General features: G+C 36.8%; 1 protein-coding gene across 1 annotated transcript in view; it reads left to right on the top strand.

The window, feature by feature from the left end:
- Positions 1-303: 303 nt before the first annotated feature.
- The window catches only part of UBQLN1 (ubiquilin 1), a 44,375-nt gene continuing 24,502 nt past the window's right edge, over positions 304-20,176 (top strand). The window contains exons 1-3 of the mRNA XM_012640011.1: positions 304-827; positions 17,117-17,268; positions 19,277-19,392. Coding sequence (XP_012495465.1) covers positions 648-827; positions 17,117-17,268; positions 19,277-19,392 — 448 coding nt within the window. The 5' untranslated portion in view covers positions 304-647. The remainder of the gene's footprint in view (positions 828-17,116; positions 17,269-19,276; positions 19,393-20,176) is intronic.

Raw genomic sequence — 20,176 nt, 5'->3', positions numbered from 1 at the left:
CGGGGTAAGGGGGTGCGGAGACTACCTGGACTGCGAGCTTGCAGGCGCATGCGCGGCCACAGCGCCCAGTGGTCGAGCTCCTTTCTAGTAATTTCGCTAACCGTGATGTCATCATTGTGCGCCGTGACAGTGCTTCCTAGAAACAGCGTTTTATTTTTTGGTGAAGGTGGCTAAAAAATGAACTGATGTGTCCCACCCACTTTGCTTTTAGTCCTTCACGCTGGACACACCCGTACTTTGGGCAATGGAGCGGGAGAGGAAAAGGAATGCAGTCGGAGCTTACAGCGACGCCGGCCAGGGATGACTCGGCGACGCGGCCGGCGGCGCTTACCCAGCGTGCCCCGCGCGGCGCCGGCGGAGGGACGTGGGGGAGGGGCAGGGAGGAGGAAGCGGCGGCGGCTGCGGATGTCGCTGCGAACGAGCGGCGCCTGAACGCACGGCGGCTGCCCAGCGCCCTACTCGGGCCTGCGCCGGAGCCCACGCCGAGCTCCGCGGCCCCGCATCCGCTAGGGCGGCCCTGCGCCCACTGCCACTGAGGCGGCGTGCCCTGCATTCTCTGCAGCCCGGGCCGGCCGGCTCTGGCGTCTGCTGGCTTCTTTTCGCTCGCCCGCTCCCTCCTGCTCGCCTGAGTCACCGCCGCCGCCGCCATGGCCGAGAGTGGTGAAAGCGGCGGCCCTCCGGGCTCCCAGGACAGCGCCGCCGCGGCCGAAGGTGCTGGCGCCCCCGCGGCCGCAGCCTCTGCGGAGCCCAAGATCATGAAAGTCACCGTGAAGACCCCGAAGGAGAAGGAGGAGTTCGCTGTGCCAGAGAATAGCTCCGTCCAGCAGGTGAGGCCGCCTGGGGCTCGGGCCGGGGTGGGGGTGGCGGCAGGACCTCCGCCCGCGGCCGGAGGAGACATTTCGGAAGGTCCTGGGAGAGGCTGGTCCTCAAAGGTGCCTACGACCATTCTCCGGCTCTCGCCCCAAATTATATCACACCCAAGTTCGTGGGTTTGCGCCTCGGGACACCGCAGAGGTTTGTGGCGTGGCCGCGCGGCCTGTTTGTGGGACGCGCCGACGCCGCTTTGCTCCGAGACTGCCTTCCCTGGCGTTCGCCGACCCCCAGCCTCCTCCCCCAGCTCCCCGCCCTCAGTCGCCTCCGCTCCAGCTCCTCACAAAGGAAAGGGACCCACCGTCTGGCTCCGGGCGGGGTGGAGGCTGGGCGGGGTCGAAGGTTGGCTTTAGCTTTGGCTGCGGTTATTTCGTGAATTAAAAAAGGGAAGGGGGTACTCATTGTTTCAGCTGTCTGCGGGTTAAGGTAGGTTTTGGGGTGAGGAGCACGTGTACATCTAGTTCTGCGTTTTGACTGCTGAAATCTTTCCTACCTTCTAACCTTTTTTAAAAAAAATCAAGTATGACGTAGAAATCGCTTTCAGCCATATCTTAAGTAATAGTACTGGGTTTAAGGAGAAAAGTGAATGACTTTAATTCGTTGATGACTCGCTATTTCCTTTTTAGTATGTTTATCTGTTAGATGCCAGTTATTGGGTAGGTTTTTGTTTGATTTTAGAGGGACGATAGTGACGTTACTCAGATACTAGGGTTTGCAACCGAATAAAAGAAAATAAAATTGGAGCTAATGGAGAATGTTACCAAATAATTTACTAACTGAAGTTTGTTCAGGAATACAAAATTTTGCAGTTAATTAAGAATCTTGGTGGAATTCAAATTGTTTTAGTTTATTGTTGAATACATTCTACAGTATTTTCCATTAATTATTGAATTTATCTCCGACGATCTCAAAAAATGTGAACGGTTTGTGAGGGGAAACAATGAACAAATCCTGAAATGTGAATTTCCCCAGGGACAGTAAATGATTTGGGTATAGATTTATCTAATTCCAAAAGTGGTGTGTTTTGTGAAGCAGTAGAGTGTGTAGCATCAAATGAGAGAAACTTTACCACAATTATAACATTTTTTTTGATCTCCCCAATGTTCTTGTAAAAATTTTCCTCAACATTTTTATATTTTCTAACATACGGAAAAGTTGAAAGAATTGGACAGTCAACACCCATATGTTCATCACCTACAATTAGCATTTTCCTATGTTTATTATATGATCTAAGTCCATCTTATTTTTTGGATGCATTTCAAAGTAAATTGCAAATATCAATACATGACACAAGTACATGTCACCTCAGCAATGTGCATGTTATTGAATCCAACTTTATTTTTTACACTTGTAAAGTAAATTTGATGTGCAATGGAATGCACATGGTTGCCAATCCATGAGTTTTCATAAATGCTTACACCTTTGTAAACCCAAACCTTTATCAAGATGTAGGACCTTATAATTAATTGACTAGAAACTTTGCCTTTTCCCAGTCAGTTCTGTTACTCTCCCCCTCCATCAACCATTGTTTTGATTTTTTTCAACTGTAGATTAGATTTGCCTTCTCTAGAACTTCACATAAGTGGGATCCTGTAGTACTGAATGTACTCTTCTGGGTAAGGCTCTTTATTACTCAGCACGTTTTTGAGATTCATCTTTATGTATGTCAGTAGTTCGTTTTTATTGCTATGTGGCTTTCCACTATATGAATAAACTGTAATTTATCTATTCACTGTTGAGATTCACCTGGGCTGTTTCCAGTTAGTTACTATGAAAAGTCTTGTATGTGTCTTTTTATGGACATATGTTTTTGCCTCTCATGGTTAAATACTTAGAAGTGGAATGACTAGGTCATAGGACGGTTATATGTTTTACTTTTATAAGAAACTGTGTTTTAAAACAATGCTGGTACCATTTTACAGTCCCACCAGTGATGTATGGGGTCCTGTTGATCCACATCCTTGCTAACATTTGATATGTCAGTCTTTTTAGTGTTAGCTAGTTTAGTGGGTGTGTAGGCATATTAAGTTTTGAAGCCCTGGGTCTTTTTTTTAGGATTCCTTGTTCAGGCCTCCATCATCTTGGCTGCTTTCAGCATTTTACTGCAAAAGATTAGAAAGAGTCAATATTTTATAAATAGAAAAATTCGTTTGGATTAGTATACGTTTTATCTGTGAGGATATTTTTTGCTTTTGTGATGGTGAAATTAAAATTCTGTGTTTTTATTTTACCCTGCTCTAACCAAAGTGAATTTTTAATAAATAAAGCCTTTCAGAAGTAACTTTTTCTGATGGCAGTTAATCTTTAAATTTTTGACCATTGCTTTCTGTTGAAGCAGAAAATGTGATAAAAATTGAAGTTTACCTCTGCACCAAGAACCTGAAGACAAGTTGGGCTTTGTTAAGGGAAGCAGATATCAGAAAATGTGCAAGAATAAGAAAAGCAGTATTCAGAGGACCTATTTGTAAAATTCTACTTAAAGCACAAGAAAAGACTTGCTGCTTTATAATTTAAACTTTCTTAAAGAGAGTTTGATAAATTTAAACTATTTGCTACAGATTAAAGTATGGCATTAAAAAATACTTAATGACATTAAGATTCTACTATAATAATGTTTAGTTAGAAACTGGGAAATATTTTGTTCTGAAAAATTTAATCATGGAGGGTAAGAGGGTAAGCAAAAGACTTCCAAAGGGTAATACTGAAGGCTTATGTGCACTATCAGGCAAATCCCATTTTCTGTTAAGTTAAAATCTTTCAGTAAGTATTTCTATATAATGTAGATTAACATACTAATATTGTTTTTATATGAATATGTCCTAATTGGATGAAATTATGTTAATCCTCCTGGGTAGCTTGTAAAATATATTGTAAGGTGGTAATTCACTTTCGTATTTTTCCCTTGGTTTCTGTTTGTGGGTGATTAACAGGGAAAAACAGGATACCTTAATTTTTCATGTACACGTGCTGTTTAATAGGTTATTTGTTCAAAGTTGATAATAAAGCTTAAACTTTATTTCAAATTAAAGTGAAACTTATTTTTCATGGAGCACTCAGAATCAATTGAGTCACACTTAAATTTGTACTTACAGGTGGTTAGGATATAAACTGCACTGTGTATATTTCAAGGTGGTTTCATTAATAGGAGTTTGTCTAATAATACAGGTTGAGTATCCATTATCTGAAGTGCTTGGGACCAGAAGCGTTTGGGGTTTCATATTTTTTAAGATTTTGGAACATTTGCATGTACATAATGAAATATCTTGGGGATGGTACTCAAATCTGAACACAAAATTCATTTACATTTCCTATGTGCGTTATACACATAGCTTGAAAGTAATTTTATACATTATTTTAAATAATTTTGTGAGTGAAACAAAGTTTGTACATTGAACCATCAGAAAGGAAAGGTGTCAGGTGTGGAATTTTACACTTGTGTTATGACACAAGGGGCTCAAAAAATTTTGAACTTTAAAGCATTTCAGATTTCATATTTTCAGATTAGGGATGCTCAACCTGTATAAGTAAATAGATTAAAAACCATAAATGTGTAGTGGCACAAAGTCCCTGTGTATGAGATTATATTTTCTGTTACTTATGCATTATCACCTATTTGAAACAGCTGTATGGATTTCCAGGTGTCAATAAGCAAGGTAACATCTGGAAGAATGGAGAGAGAGGTGAGAGAGAGAGAAACATTAAAATTAGTGCAGAGAATGGAAGGGAGTTTCTATATAACTTCTAATTAGCTTTTTTTGGATTATGTAGTCCTCTATAGTGTAAAATTTTGAAATACATTTACCTGAAATGTTCAGACATTGTATACTGCCTGAAAGTATCTTTGGCAATGGGAACTTTGGGGAAAATATTAATATACTTAGACTTAATTTATACTTATACTTAATTTAAATGTTGTATTGAGTAAAATTGAGCCTTTCTTTGATAAAGTTAATTGCAATGCCGTAGGGTCATCGTCACAAACGCCATTTAATGTTATATAATGTGGATGTAGAACTGCACTGTACACTTTGATACCACCAACCACATGTGGCTATTGAGTACAAAATACAGTTGGACTGAATTGAGATGTGTTGTAAGTGTAAATATACACCAGATTTTGAAAATTTGGTATAAACAAAATGAGTTAAATGTCTTAATAGCTTGTAGATGTGCTAAATGTCAAAATAACATTTTGTACACCATTAAGTTAAATAAATATATTATTAAATTAATTTGACCTTTTTTAATTTTTCAATGTGTCTACTTGAAAGGTTAAAATTACTTGCGTGGCTTGTGTTGTGTTTCTTCTGGACAGCATATTATCCAGAAGGTTGGGTTCAATCACTATTGTAAGATATATCTAAGGAAAAAATGTCCCTGAGATCAGTGTTTTCTTATTTGCTTTACTCAAATATTGGACCCCTGAAAAACTATTGTTATTTAATGATTCTGATTCACAGAGATTGCTTATGTGTTTTTAAAACATCATTGAAGTATAATTTGCGTACCATACAATTCACCATTTTAAAGTTTGTAATCGGTGTTTTTTTAGAATAGTCACAGGGTTGTGCAACCATCACCGCAATCAATTTTAGAACATTTTCATCACCCCCAAAAGAAACCCTATACCCTGTAGTGGTTGCCCTTCATTTTTCATGTGCCCTCCAGCCCTAAGCAATTACCCCCAGCCCTAACTACTGATCTATTTTTAGTCTATAGATTTGCCTATTCTGGACATTTGTTTTATAAATGGAATCGTTGTCTTTTGTGACTGGCTTCTTCCACTTAATGTTTTCAAGGTTCATCCCCGTTGTAGCACTTCCTTTTTATTGTTGAGTGACATTCCATTATGTGCATATATATCACATTTTATTTCTCTATCATTCGATGGACATTTGAGTTGTTTATACTTTTTGCCTATTATGATTAACACCTCTATGAACACTCATGTATAAGTGTTTGTGTGGACACGTTTTCATTTTTCTTGGGTGTATACCTAGGAGTGGAATTGCTTTGTCATATGGGAGCTCTATGTTTAACTTTTGAGGAACTGCCAAATTATTTTCCGAAGTAGTTGTACCATTTTATAATACATTCCTGTCAGCAATGCATGAGGATTTCAATTACATTCTCAGTAACACTTATTATTGTCTTTTTTATTATAGCCATCCTAGTGGCTGCGAAGTACTAACTTACTGTGATTACTTTGCTTTTTACTATTTGAGCAGTTCTTAATGTGGTCCAGAGGTCCCCAATACCCTTTTAGGGGGACATGAGATCAAACTTTTCATAATGATTCTGAGATGTTATTTGTGTTTTTTCAGTCTGATTTTCTCAAAATCAAGCAGTACGTTTTGCCAGAGGCTTTAAGATGTCACAACAGATATCACAACAGATAGGAAAATCCAACTGTCTTCTATCATGAGACTAAAGTGATTGCCAAAAATTTAAAACAGTGCTAATCTTCTCACTAGGAAAATACAGTTTTTTTCATAAGAATGTTACTTACATTAACATGTAGTGGGTTTATTATTTTTAAATGAATTAATATTTTAAAAGATTATTCAGTTTTAATTTCTAATATAGTAAACATCAATAGACAAAGCCTACATAAGCACAACTCTTTGGAATTCCAAATTTGTAAAATGGTGTCCTGAGAACAAAAATTTCTGTTGCAGAGTATTTAATGGATTATGTAGGTACAAAAGATGGAGGATTGACTCTACTGATTTGCCATTGTCTCTTGCCTGGAAACGATAGTAGCTTACTGGTCAATCTTCCCACTTTTCTATAACACGCATTCATTCCCAGAGTAATCTCTGAAAAATATTAATCAGATCATGTAACCCTCTGCATAAAACTAATGGCTCCCCATTGATCTTAGATATATGCCCAGTGATGAGGCATACAGTTCCTGCCGCCTTCTCCATTATCTGCTGATGCCTTTCCTTCTTCCTCACTTGGCTCACTACATTGACTTTCTAATTCCTTGACCTGTTAGTAAATTTTTTCCCCTGCTTCAGGACTTTTGTACCATTTGTTCTCGCTACCCAGAATACATCCACTTCTTGTCCATTCCCACTCATTTGTTAAATCTAAGTGTAAAAGTCAGTCTTGCAAGGAAATATCCCTAGATTGGGATCCCCTGTTGCATTTTCTCACAACACCCTGGTTTTTGTCATAATTCATCACAGTTAAAAGTTATTTATGTGATTGATTAATGCCTTTCCTCTGCTAGAGAGGAACTGAGATTGTTCATGATTGCATTACCGGAGCCTAGCACAGTGTGGGCTTAGTAAATTGTTTATTAATGAACATAGACCATTATGTACAATAATATGTATTTAATGATAACTACTAATTGTTGAACCTTTACTGAATACAGTATGTACATAAACTAGCTTCTAGTCCTCTCTAGAAGCTTCATCTTAAACTACTCTCCACTCTCCAAGCATAACTCTTGACTGCCTCAGGATGCTCACTCTTGCTTCTTTCTCTCTGCCTGGAACATACTCTGCTAGAATGGCCTTTCATAGCTGGAAATCCTCATTGGAGCCACAGAACACAGAAAATTATTTAAATAACTATCCATTTTTCTCAAAGATGATTCATAAGTAACATAATCTTAGATGCAGAGATGAGAAGGTAATTCTTTACATAGTTAATGGTATGCTGGTAAATACTGGTTTATCAACCAGTTCTTCAGGAAAAACAGCACTGATTTGTAGTGTTTTCTGGATTTCCATGAGGCAGATATTCTCACCATGGCAGATTTCAAGCTACCAATATCAAATGGGCTCACAAAATTCTTGAAAATTTAGGAGCCATTGCTTACAATGGATGGGTGCCTTAGGGCAGGGGTCAGCAAACTATGGTAGGCCAAATCCACCGTGCCCATTCCCTTGTATATTATCTATGGTTTCTTTCAGAACAGACCATATGGCTGGCAGAACCGAAAATATTTACTCTCTAGCCCTTTACAGAAAGTTTGCTAACCCCGGCATTAGGCCTTCCTGTTCTCGTTTTTGTCACACTGTTCGTCAAAACAATTCTCATTGGGAATTTTTGCTGTGACTGATAAAACAGTGCTGTCCTATAAAAATACAGTGTGAGCCACATATGTGATTTTCCTAGTAGCCACTTAAAATAACAAAAAGGAAGAACCGAAATTTTTTTTATTGTGGTAAAACATAGAGAACATAAAATTTACCATCCTAACCATTTTTGAGTATACAGTTCAGTGGCTTTAAGTACATTCATGTTGTGCAACCATCACCATCCCTCTCCAGAACTCTTTATCTTGTAAAACTGAAACCCTGTACCCATTAAACAATAACTCCCAATTTCCCCCTTTTCCCCACCCCTGGCAGCTACCATTCTGTGTACTTTCTGACTGAATTTGCCTACTCTATATATTTCGTGTAAGTGGAGTCTTACATTATTTGGACTATGGTGATTGGCTTATTTCGCTTAATAAAATGCCCTCAAGGTTCAGCCATGTTGTGGCATGTGTCAAAATTTACTTTTTAAGGCTGAATAATATTCCATTGTATGTATATACCACATTGGATTTATCCACTCATCTGTTGGTGATCACTTGGGTTGCTTCTACCTTTTGGCTATTGCAATTTTAATGTTTTATTTACCCTAATATATCCAAAATGTTTCAATATTCAATTGATATGAAAGATTATGAAACATTTTAAATTTTTAAATACTGAAATCTGTTGTGTATTTTACATTTAGAGCACATCACAATATGGACTAGCTGCATTTCAGGTGCTCAACAGGCCTATGCAGCTAGTGACTACTGAATTAACACAGTTAATAGAGCTTTCAGAATCTGCTCCCTACCTACGTCTTCCCCTTTTTTCACTGCATTTCAGCCATTTGTATTGTCTTCTTTCCCCTAGATACCACTAGCTCTTTGCTCCCTCTCTCGGCCTTTGCAAATGCTCCTCATGACTGTGACATAATAGCTAATATTTATTGCAGGCTTAGCAGGACATAGAGCATTATCTTTTTAGAAAAATTTCACAACTTTATGCTGAAAGTACTGTTACTATCCTTTTTAAAAAATGAAGATATTGACACTCAGATTAATAATGTTATTAAAGTCATGTACATATTAAGTAGCAGAGCCTAGATTCAAACCCCGGCTCTTCACACTTTGGAGTCCACACCTAACCACTGCTCATACTGCCTTGACTTTTCTCTGGCTGACTTTTCAGCCTTTAAAATTTTATTTAAGAGCTGAGTGTGGTGGCACTTGAGTCCAGGAGTTTAAGGCCAGCCTGGGCGAAATAGCAAGACCCCCATATCTTTGTTTTAAAAAAGTTTATTTAAATGTCAGTTCATAAGAGGTGATTGGAGTTACCACTCTGAATTAGATTGAGTATAATCTCTGACACCATGTTGTGATTATATGGACTGTTCTCCCCTCCTGTGCCCCCAAATACTGTAAGAACCTCAAGGGTTAGTGACTGTTTCACTTTCCTTCTAATCTCATGATGCCTAGCATTGTGGCCTGGGCACATATTAAGTAACACATTTATTGAGTAAATGAACAAATAGTGTTTTAAAGATTTATTTGCAGCATTTTTACTTATTTGGGAATATTTTAACGATGTGATGTACTTGAAAAAATGTATTTATTCTTAGTCTAATTAAATGTCTGATGGCATTATTTCAGTTGCTTTTTTGTGCCAGCAACTTGCACTATAAAAAAGATAGGTGAGGTGATGGACATGACATGTTAATTAGCTTGATTTAATCACTGCACACATTGTATGTATATATCAAAACATATTCTACCCCATAAATGTATACAATTATGATTTGTCAATTAAATATTAATTTAAAAGTGAAAAACTTTTAAAAACTCAATAAATTGAGATTGGGAGCTTTTTTAGAGACTGAGGTTGGTATCTGTAAATCTGTTTAATGCAGAAACTATTGGATTAACATACTTAACAGATTCCATTTATTATAAGTTTGAAAAAAATGCATTTTGTTAAATACTGGAAGACCTGCCCTCTGGTTTTCCCAGGTAAATTTATGCAATTATGAGTTAGCTTGTTCTGTAGATATGACAGCAACAGACTGGTTTACTGATTAAGCAGCTGCTATACAGATGTCTAGACTTGGGTATAATGTTTTTGTTAAAATTTTTTTAACTTTTTTTTTTTGTTTGAGACAGTCTCGTCGTATCTCCTGGGCTGTGTAGTGCAGTGGCATCATCGTAGCTCATTGCAACCTCAGACTCCTGGGCTAAAGCGATCCTCCTGCCTCAGCTTCCTCAATAGCTGGGACTACAGGCGTGAGCCACCACCATGCCTGGCCTTTTTTTTTTTTTTTTTTTTTTTAATCTTTAAAGTATTCTCCAGTTTTCTTGAAGGATACAGCTTTTATATTTAAAAATAAAGAATACAAAGAAAAAATAAATACATTTTGCATGTTCTTACTTTAAAATTAGAAAATTCATATGATGTAAAAAAGTATGAAATAAAAAGGGGCCTACTCAGAAAAAACAATTTTTTTTGGTGATTCTTTCCAGAAAGGTATTTATCTGTACATCTATGTATACTTTTTCTGTTTAGCAAGTGGGGTCACTACCCATACTTTACCTTACTCTCTTTCTACTTGTATCATCTTGGCAGTCTTTCCGTGTAGAACTAGCTCATTTGACTTACTTATTACTTGTATGTTTTATTGTTTTGGTTTGTTTATTAATATTTTTAGAAAGAAAAAATGTGCTGACATGTTACTTTTAAGTATGTTGAAATATAGTCTGCATTGAGACAGCACGAACCTTGGAATTGAAGAAATCTGATTTTGGGCAAGGAGCTTTACCTCATCTAAGCCTCATTGGCTACATTTTTAACACGTGATACATTAATAATACTTAGTAGATTGGAGGATTTCATGAGATACTGTGCATAAAGTACCTGTCTAAAGAGTTTATGTGCTTTACTTATATTGGTTTCTTTCCCTCTGCACACTTTTGTTCACCAGTGACTTGAATTTTAAGTTTTTGCAATAGAAGGAAGGGATCCTAGTATGCGAATAGTAAAACATTTAGTTTGTTCTTTTTGTCATATTTAGATCGTGGATACTCTATTAAAAAATACATTTTAGAGATAATCCACTGTAACATTTGTGGCTGTGTTCAGTTTTATAAGAAGGTGCCCCATTCCCATATATCTGTTTATATACTCAGTGTAATTGTTTCTCACACTTGACATCCTTGTATAAGGTTTCTGCATTTTAATAAGGGTGCTAACTTCAGGGTTAAAACATCAGACGTTTGCAGAGTGTTAACTGACAACTATTGTATATGTATGATTTATTAAGCATGGATGTTTTTTCAAGTGATATAGCAATATTGAGTAAAGAACTGATTCAGAAATTCTTGAAGGACCTGAGCCATAAAATACTGAAAATAGCAAAGGTTCGAATATAGTATATCATTCAGGCAACTGTATAGAAAATTCTAGCTAAATGCTAGAATGTGGTTCTGTAGGAAAGGAAATGAATGTGTATGTTTTGTCTTCAGAGCTTACTAAATTTTACTTTTTTGATAGATTGCAAGATTTTTTATTTTTTTTTCCTGAGGATATTTAATAGGAAGAGATAGAGAATGGCTGTTTAAAGGCAAGTTTGGATTTTGGAATATTTTTAAAGGCTGACAGTATTTCTTTTAGCTAACTTAAAGTCAGATTAACTCAATTTAAAAACTGTTTATAATTGAGAATTTATCCTTACATAATTAGGTTAGCAATATTTGAGAGTCTTTGTGAGTACTGTGCCTGGCAGTTTCCGCATATCTCTTAATTCTCTCATCAGCCCTGTAGAATAAGTATCTCCATTTTACTGATGAGGAAACCCAGATAGGTAACATCCCCCAGGTCACACAGCTAGTAAGTGGCGAAGCCAAGATTTGAATTAAGGCCTGCATGTCTCAAACATTTTTCGTAATGTGATCACACTTTGATTCTTCTCTGTTCCCCCCTTATATGTCCCATTTTTCTTCCCCAAAACAATCAAAAACAAGGAGTAAGCAAAGTGGGCCCCAAACAGCTAAGATTGGTATCTTGAAAGTTGATATATTAAATCTTAGGTATTTTCATTACAGGATGGCATTTCAAATTCTTGGAGCGTTCTATTTTATATGGTTTTCTAACTTTTGATTATTATTTGCCTCTTGTTCCCCAGATTAAAAATAGCAGATATGGAGCGAAGAGAAGGTATGCATCAAAACAAAAACTGACAGTCTGGTAAAAAAGCAGTTACAGGGGCTGGGTGCAGTGGCTTATGCCTGTAATTGCAGTGCTTTGAAAGGCTGAGGCAGGTGGATTGTTTGAAGCCAAGAATTTGAGACCAGCCTGGGCAACATAGTGAAACCCTGCCTTTAAAAAAAAAAAAAAAAAGGTTAAAAAAAATTAGCTGGGCATGGTGATGCGTGCCTGTAGTCCTAGCTACTTGGGGAGGCTAAGGTGGGAGAATCTCTTGAGCCTAGGAGTTCAGGGCTACAGTGAGCTCCATGATTGCACCGTTGCACTCCAGCCTGGGGGATGACGGTGAGACCCTGTCTCTTAAAAAATAAAAAAGGCAGCTTGAGAATCTGGAACAGTTTTCACTGTAGTGCGGAACAGCAGTTGATATTCACATCAGTAACTCAGCATTATCTAAAAGTTAAATTGTTTTGGTGCTCACCTGGGTAAACTTCAGTTAACTGGAGAGTAGTACACTGATGTGAAACGTCTGACTTTTTGGATGATGTTGGGAAAGGAGCTGTTGAATGTTTTGCATATGCTGGGTTGATTTTGGAAATCATTAAGTTGCATATTCAAGATACACTAGAATTTGTATTCTTGTGGTTTTTGAGTAAGAGTGTATGGTGATTCTCAGTTTTCAACTTTTCTGGCCTGTTGGTTATTATTGTACGTTGTCAGTGTAAGACCGGAGTAGGATATGCATTTGTAGGAAATATGGATCCTTGGAGGCCCATTCTATCATGTGTTTTTTATTTTGAGTTAATAGTGGCCATGTGGGCTTTATAAAATAAGCATATCTAGGTGTAGTCCAATGGAAATTACAGAAATCCTTTCTTTATGGTTCTGGTTATTCCATAGATGAAAATATTTTATGTAATTTGTTGTAAGTTTTTTGTTTCTGCAGAAGATTAGTGTCAGTGGGCTGCCTCTGTCTAAAGTATCTTTGAGATTTTCTAAGATTGCTAATGAAGTTTTTCCATGTCAGTAATACTTAGCTTCTCATTTTTGTTGTTGTACAATAAAAGTGTGGCAGATGAAACGGACATGGATGTTAAGTTCAAAATGTTAGAGATAAAATTTCTAGGAGATTTGAAGCCAGTGCAAACTGAAACTATTTTCAATTACCCTTCCCTTTTTAGATAGCAAAATAGAAGTTTAAGTGTATTTGACGTATATGCAGAATTTTTGGTTCTTGTACAACTCATTATTAGGAGGACTCCAGTCCTTAAATAATACCAAGAATTTGAACTGTTCATTGCTGTGCTATAACCTTTTGAGGTTGCAGCTGTTTTGGATATCATACCTTAACTGTCTTTGATATGATGCTTGTGGATGATCATCTCTTATTTTGGGGTGGTTATCTCTGTTGTCATTTCCATGTCTTATATCCAGTGTAGTCTGCTACCTAACACTAGGTTCTCTTCATTCCAATTCCTTTCAGATGACCTGCAAAAGACAAGGCATATTTTAGCTTTCTACAAAGTGAATCACTTGAAATTGGAATGCTCAGGAAAGTTGGCTACCTGTGTTTTGACTTGCTGCTGTTTCTTAAGGGCATTCTTAGTCAACTTTTAAAACTATTTTTGTTAAAGTATAGCACAGAAGAATACATTCATCATAAATGTGCAGTTCCATGTATTAGCATAAAGGTCAAGAATATAGAACATTACCATCTCCCAAGAAGTCACCTTGTCATCCTTTACAAACCTCCCGAAGGTAACCAGTCTTCTCACTTGAGACACCATGGATTTTGCCTCCTCCTGAACCTTGGCAATATTGACATTTTGACTTGAGTAATTCTTTGTTTTTGAGGCAGTCCTTTGCATTGTAGGGTATTGAGCAGCATCCCTGGTCTCTACCCACCACATGCCAGTGGTATCCACCTCTGTTGTGACAACCAGAAATGTCTCTAGACATTGCCAAATGCTTCCCTTTGCCCCTGTTGAGAACCACTGCTCCAGGGTGATTTGTAGGGTGACTAACTGCGGAAAAACTCTTACCTCCATATCTTCAAGTTCTTTTCTTTTAGGCTAGTTAGATTCTACTTGGGGACACAAAGTATCATTAATGTAATCTTCTTGCCTGGATGGTGAAGATGCGGCAGCCAGAATTCTGTTTGCTAGGGGAAAGGTATTGGGATTGGGGGGGCAGGGGGTACTCAGTATCTAGTATATCTGTGTTTACTTAATCTTCTGTTTTTACTATTGTACTCCTGCTTTCAATGTACTTGGTGTATCCTTTAGTCCAGATACCCTTGGTTTCCCTTCCAGAGAGGGAAAAAATCCTCCAGTCTTCTGTTGGGTCTAGGGAGGGGCAGTTGTCTGCTTACTGTGCAGTGTGAGGATGTTTGTTTGCTTTAGACTTTCAGACAGTCCTGCTTATTTTATTCCTTAAGCACCCCTCACCTTCTTCCTTCCCATCCTCAGCCTCTGGTGGTTCCAGTATTGAGTCTTCTGGAAATTGTGTAGAGTAAATTGAACAGCTTAGGACTCAGTTCTCTTGGGTTTGCTAAACTCATTGATCATATGTCCATCTGATTTCAAGCTTCAAAATTTTGTTTTACTTGACAACTTTCCATCTGTTCTTTTGTCTTGAGTTTCTGCCTCAGAAACTCAGAAAAAAAAATTCTTTTTGCAACTTATATCTGACAAGAGACTTACTTCTAGAATATAAAAAGGATTTTTACAACTCAATAATAAAAAGACAAATAACCCAATTGAAAAATGGGCAAAGGATCTGAATAAACGTTTCCCCAAAGAAGATATACAAATGGTCAGTAATCACATGGAAAGATGCTCATTATCATTAGCTATCAGGGGAATGAAAATCAAAACCACTTGACACCTACTAGGATGGCTGTAATAGAAGTCAGATAATAACAAGTGTTGGTGATATGGAGAAATTGGAACCCTCATACACAACTGGTAGGAATATAAAATGGTACAACCACTTAGGATAAGACTCTGGTGGTTCTTCAGATGGTTAAACATACAGTTATCATATGACCTGGTAATTTACGTCCAAGTATTATATATACTCAAGAGAAATGAAACATATCCACACAAAAACTTGTATGTGAATGTTTATAGCAGCATTGTTCATAATTGCCAAAAGATGGAAACAATCTAAATGTCCATCAACTGATGAGTGGATGAACAAAACGTGGTATATCCATACAATGAAATGCTATTTGGCCATAGAAAGGAATGACGTATTGACACATACTACAGCGTGGATGAACCTTGAAAACATGCCAAGTCACAAAGATCATATGTGATTGCTTTTATATCCAATAGGCAAATCTATTGGACCTGCCCTAGAGCTCCCCAAATGAGTAACATCAGAGACAGAAGTAAATTACTGGTTTCATATGGCTGGAAGTGATGGAGGCATAGGTAGGTGATAGCTATAGGGTACAGGTTTCTTTTTCAGGTAATGAAAATATCCTGAAGTTGACTGGTTATGGTTGTACATATCTATGAATATACCAAACCACTGACTTTTATATACTTTAAATGGACATATTATATGGTATGTGAATTATGTCTCAATAAAACTTTTTAAAAATCCTATTGTATTACTGGGGACTTGAAAGAATGTTAAGAGTAGATACATGTCTTCAAATCCTAAAATATAAAATGTCATATTGTATGTTAGATAGTTAAATCATTTATTTCAGAATAACATAAGGGATATCAAAGATTCTGAAAAGGATTTCTGAGTTTAAGGTTAAGAAACACCAATCTAGATTAACCCTTTCATTTTATATATTAAATAAAGTATATGTAATCTGGATGGTTTTGTCTTTGAAGTCAGATGTAGGTTTGAATTCTAACCTAGCAGTTTATTAGCTGTGCCATTATGGGGGGAAGGAGAACATCTTTAACTTATTTTTCTGTGTCTGAAATAGGATTACAAACCATCTTCCTCACAAGATTTTTGAGGATTCAGAGAGCTCTCATAGTAGTAGCTACCATTTATTGACTACCACCTGTGTATGATGTTTATATTTTATATACATTCTTATTTATTCCTCAAAAAACTGTGTTTTGTTGTTCATTACATTATTATTTCTGATAGCTGCTAGAGGGGAAAACATTTGTAATCTGAAAATCTGAAATCTGAAGTGCTCCAATGAGTATTTCTTTTGAGTGTCATGGACACTCAAAAAGTTTTGGATTTTAGATATTTGGATTAGGGATATTCAACCTGTAGGCTGAGAATATGAAGCTGGCTATATATACTATATTCAACTAGAAAGAAAGCAGGATTGAAGAAGATATAATAGAAGTCTAAGTAAGGAATAGATTTTTGTAAACTTGGTAAGAACTGATTATGGCTTGAACTAAATTTGGTCTCACTGATATAAAAAGAATAAGGATATTACAGGGCAATGAATTGTTAAGCCTTAGCAGAGGATTGAAATAGGATATGTACACCTTACAGTAAGACCTTTATGTTAGAAATGAAGTGGTAATCATTTCCAAGATACACAAAAATGATGCATCTTTTTAAAAAAATTTTATTTCAGCATATTACAGGGGTACAAATGTTTAGGTTACATGTATTGCCTTTGCCCCACCCGAGTCAGAGCTTCAAGCACGTCCATCCCCCAGATGGTGCGCACCGTACCCATTAAGGGTGTATATACCCATCCCTTCCTCCCCCCTCCCATCTGCCCGACGCCCGATGAATGTTATTACTATATGTGCACTTAAGTGTTGATCAGTTAATACCAATTTGATGGTGAGTACCTGTGGTGCTTGTTTTCCCATTCTTGGGATACTTCACTTAGTAGAATGGGTTCCAGCTCTATCTAGGATAATACAAGAGGTGCATAAAAGATGCATCTTTATATTGTTTGAATTGTAGTATCTGTAGTAGGGGCCTCTTTGAGGTACTTCTGGAAACTAAAACTGTATGGTGCTATGCAAACACCTATAATACATACTTATTGTTTTCTTATTTAGTTCAAGGAAGAAATCTCTAAACGTTTCAAATCACATACTGACCAACTCGTGTTGATATTTGCTGGGAAAATTTTAAAAGATCAAGATACTTTGAGTCAGCATGGAATTCACGATGGACTTACCGTTCACCTTGTCATCAAAACACAAAACAGGTATGGTATTAGAAGACATAGAGCTTTAAACCATGAATAAATGTTTATGTTTGACTTTTTTTTTTTGAGACAGAGTCTTGCTCTGTTGCCCGGGCTAGAGTGCCATGACATCAGCCTAGCTCACAGCAACCTCAAACTCCTGGGCTCAAGCGATCCTTCTGCCTCGGCCTCCCAAGTAGCTGGGACTACAGGCATGAGCCACCATGCCCTGCTAATTTATATATACATATTTTTAGTTGTCCAGATCATTTCTTTCTATTTTTTTAGTAGAGACGGGAGTCTCGCTCTTGCTGAGGCTGGTCTCGAACTCCTGACCTTGAGCGATCCACCCGCCTCGGCCTCCCAGAGTGCTAGGATTACAGGCATGAGCCACCGAGCCTGCCACTATATTTGACTTATAGAAGTAACCAGTGTTGGCTTTAAATAGCTTTCCTTGCCCTGTCATTAAAATTTAAATGGATTAAAATTCCTTTCTTTGTTGCTGTTTATAACAGAATTTTTTAAAAAAATAAACCAATGCGATTTCATGTTAGTGCTTATGTTTGTCATATGAGCATTTAATATTTTAGAAGATTCAACAGTATTTAGTCATGTCTAAATTGTTTGAATTAGAATATGCAAATTAATGTTTTTAGCTATTTTTGTTTTAGGGAGATTTCTACACAAAAGATCATGGGTTATTTATCACCTTAGCAAACCAAAAATCAATAACCGTATCTCATTAAGTCTAAGGCACCATCAGTTTTTAAGAGAAACTTGTATTTTGTGTATCGCTAAGAAGGAATACTGCTAAATTGAATTGTTTTTTTTCTTGTCACTTAAAATTTTTATTTTCTACTTAGTGAAAGAGTTCCTTTAGATTTTTTTGGATACGGAATTTTACCATATCAGTCTTGGATACATACAAAGAAAATATAAATGAAATAAATTGCTTAAAACCTTCCTAAAACTACTTCACGGTGTCTGATTTCTTTGAATCACCTTATCACCTTTTGACTTAGTCGTCAGTGTTCATATTTTTCCATACAGTATCAAACTCTATTCTGTCAAGAGTGTTGGTGATATTGCATTTCTTAAAAGAGCACTACAATATTTTCTCAAGGATTTTCTTCCAAGCCATTGACACTCATTCTGTAAGTTTTTACGCTGGTGTTCCCCAAAAGCAAATACTTGCTTTACTGCTATAAAATTTATTCTCTCTGTTTCTGTGCTTTTCTGTACACATCAGAACGTCTTTCACTGCCAGATAATGGTCTCATTTTTCTGAAGATACTTGATGTGGTAATTAAACTCAACTTGTATGGTACAACAGTGTACTTAGTCATTCATTTGAAGTCCTAGAGAGCACATGTGTGCAGACATTACAGTTGATGCCTGGCTGTCAACAATTGTAAGACAGACCCTGATTTCAGAGATGTTAAAATGAAAAAAATGTGTGTCTTAGAATCAGCGGAAGAAACAGATTCAGAACTCTTTAACTGGTATCAGATGGAAAGGTTTTCTGATAAACTGTTTTCTTAAAGTAATAAGTACTACTCAGTTATTATTTGTGTTGATTTCTCAGCCTTCTCTTTGTGAGATCTCTCACTTTTTATTTTTTTTATTTTTAAGAATTTCAAGGGTCTGAGTAAAACTGACCCCTGTTGGCCCCTAAACATCAAGAACTAGAAAGGGGGTAGAAAAAGTTGGTTATATAGTCCAACTTTGTGGGCCTAACTGGTTGTTGTGACTTATCTCTTTTTATTAAATAATCAATATGATTGAATGTAATGAAATAGGTATACTCAAAGAGAATGGGCAGTTGCATATATATTTTGGATTTTGTAAGGTTTTACTGTGTATATTTATATTTTTTGTTAATGCTTAGTTATTTCAGGGTATTTACTTAATAATAATTTGAGTTGGTTTCAGAGTTTACCCTTTATTTCTGGGCGTCAGAATTATTTCAGAGGTTCCTTTAAAAATAATTAGCCCCACGCTTACACCGTGATTTAATTATTTTGCATAGGTCTCAGGATCATTCAGCTCAGCAAACAAATACCACTGGAAGCAGTGTTACCACATCATCAGCTCCTAATAGTAACTCCACATCTGGTTCTGCTACTAGCAACCCTTTTGGTTTAGGTAAGTGTTTTTAGTCATTTTTATAGGGATGAGAAAAAAGAAACAACTCCTTTTCTGGGTAGTTTTAGATAAAATGACAGAATTAAAACGTTACATTACTTTAACAACAAAATTTTTAAAAAAACTTTTGTAGTTTACTTCTATAATTGTAGATATTAAGGAAGTAGTTGAGGATACAGGTGTTCTGGGTTAGCTTATATTTACATTTAATAAGTGGTCAGTAATTGACACATTTCTTTTCAATAATGAAAGAGATGTATGTATACCTAATGTGATCACCACATAATTGAATCTGAGGAAGATTAGCTAATTGTTCATCATAAGAAAGCCTCCCGAATAATAATTTTCTCATTCAAAAATGAACGGATTGTTTATTTTCTAACTGTCCTGAACACACATGGAAGGACTGGGGCCTGGAAACCAGCCCAGTGGTTAAGCATCTCCTGTACCAGCCAGAAGTGCTTTTTAAATATTGGTTTTATATACTAAGGTTCTGTGCAAGATTTTGTTGAGGAAAAAAATATTCTGAAGTATTCTGAAGCTAAGAGAAGTTGAACTAGGTAGATAAATGGCTTAATGCCTCTTTTGATTCTTAAGTTGTATGACTGACCTTGAAACAGCATTACTTTTTATATGCACAGTTTTCATATATCAAGGATCATACTTTGTTCTTTAATAGTGTTTCAGTAATTCAGTTGTACTATGCCAAATATATATTGGAAGCATTTGAGGGATCGCATGGATTGGCATAAATTCACATTTGCTTTATTTTATTTTATTTTAT

The sequence above is a fragment of the Propithecus coquereli genome, unplaced genomic scaffold (assembly GCF_000956105.1).
Source record: "Propithecus coquereli isolate 6110/MARCELLA unplaced genomic scaffold, Pcoq_1.0 Scaffold147, whole genome shotgun sequence".
NCBI lineage: Eukaryota > Metazoa > Chordata > Mammalia > Primates > Indriidae > Propithecus > Propithecus coquereli.
This window is presented reverse-complemented; position numbering and strand designations above follow the sequence as displayed.